This window comes from Trichechus manatus, unplaced genomic scaffold (genome assembly GCF_000243295.1).
Source record: "Trichechus manatus latirostris isolate Lorelei unplaced genomic scaffold, TriManLat1.0 scaffold00175, whole genome shotgun sequence".
NCBI lineage: Eukaryota > Metazoa > Chordata > Mammalia > Sirenia > Trichechidae > Trichechus > Trichechus manatus.
In genome coordinates this window covers 4,040,654-4,042,396 of record NW_004444111.1, presented here as the reverse complement: position 1 = coordinate 4,042,396, position 1,743 = coordinate 4,040,654, and the positions used below count along the sequence as shown (strand labels likewise).

Below are 1,743 nucleotides of genomic sequence, written 5' to 3'. Positions count from 1 at the left end.
TAGCCAACATGGTAAATTTACATTTGCTTTTTACCAGATGTGGAAATAAGATGCTATGTTTTCACTTCTGAAAATAACCAATATATTTTCTCATGGGAAGACACACTAACTTAGCTACATAAAAGAGAAACTTAAAATTTTAATTTGTTCTGTGTATTTCTTTAACTCTAAAGTGTTATTCTTACAGAAAACACGGGTAAGACTTCTACAGGCACCATTTACGTTGAAGTACCCAGTTATAATGAAAATTGTCCAACCATTGTCCTCGACAAGAAAGCAATTTGTACTTCATCACCTACAGCTGTTGTCTCAGCTAGCGTACTGGACAAGGATAAATATACTGGTCCCTACACATTTTCGCTGGAGGAGCAACCTTTAAAATTGCCAGCTGTGTGGAGAATCACAACACTAAATGGTGAGTAATAGTAAAGATGCTTTTATAAATGAAAGTTGCTGCTTCTTTATATTTCCCAAAGGATAAGACAGCTCATCTGGAAGCAGGTTCTTTCCAAACATAATTGGAAAAATTGTTTGCAATGAGCATGTGGTCCTCACCTTGTGAATTTCCTCTCAGTAAAGAAAAGGAATGACGGATGTTACCACCAAGTAAATTTTCTGTTTTTCATGTAAGATCCAATTTTTAAAATATTTTTATATCTTTAAGATGCTTATTTCTACCTACATAGCACGCCAAAATATAGACCAATCAGACATCTATTTTATTACAGAGCTGTTTAGATTTTGAAATACATAAACTTTTCTAAACTGTGCAGGCTGTGAGCAGACATGCTGCACCGGACATATTGGCCTGATAAAGGCACATAGGAAGTGGTACTTAGTCTTCCATCAGTCAAGAATCTTGAGAGCCTGGTGGACTCAAATTCATAAACCCATTTGTGAATGGGAAAGAGCTAATGCATCCTTCCTTTTGTTTCTTAATCTTTATTATTGCTAATTTTACATGCCCTATGTTTTCTAGGAATCTCACAGAAGCAAACATTAGACTTAATAAGAATGTTCTGGATTTTATAATAACCATCAGGCCATGTTTCCAAATTCTTTGTAAACTAACACATTTTTCTGTGGCTCTTTTCTGAATCAATCTTGCTTCCTCTCATGAAGATGCTCTATGCTGCCCTTCACTCATAGGTATCAGCTACTGCCAGAGTCACCAAAGGGATCTTGTTCCCCATGGCCTTCTTCCCTTGGGCCTTACAGATCTTGGTATAAGGATTCAGCTCCAAATTATGCATGTAGCATTTGGCTGCAACTGGGTTTACCAGATGCATGACCAGTGAAGAGGCAGGACCTGGCACTAGATATACCTATTTGGGTGAGGCAGGGCAAGGCAACATTGGTGGGACTGGGCAGGCAATGTACAATGTTAAAAGGGCATGGTGAGGTAAAAAAATGATTCAAGCAACACAGTACTAAGGCTTACAAGAGCTGCTGCTGGAATCCCACTTAGAAATGGCAACGTAGCAACGGAGAATAGAGAACTATTTTTTTTTTTATTGCTGTATTTAAATGAAATTTACATTTCAAGTTAGTTTCCCATACAAAAAAAATTTTTTTTACATACATTGTTATGAAACCCCAACCGCCCACCCCACTCTGCGACAGCACACTCCTCCCCTCCACCCCTGACTCCCCATGAACATTCAACCAGCTCCTAACTCTCTCTGCCTTCCCATCTCACCTCTGGACAGAAGCTGCCCCTTTGGTCTCTTGTATCTACTTGAC

At 38.7% G+C, this 1,743-nt stretch overlaps 1 protein-coding gene across 1 annotated transcript in view; it reads left to right on the top strand.

The window, feature by feature from the left end:
• The window catches only part of DSG3 (desmoglein 3), a 25,289-nt gene that overhangs the window by 11,318 nt on the left and 12,228 nt on the right, over nucleotides 1-1,743 (top strand). Inside the window, 1 exon segment of the mRNA XM_004386905.1 lies at nucleotides 51-415. Within this exon segment, the coding sequence (XP_004386962.1) occupies nucleotides 51-415 (365 nt within the window).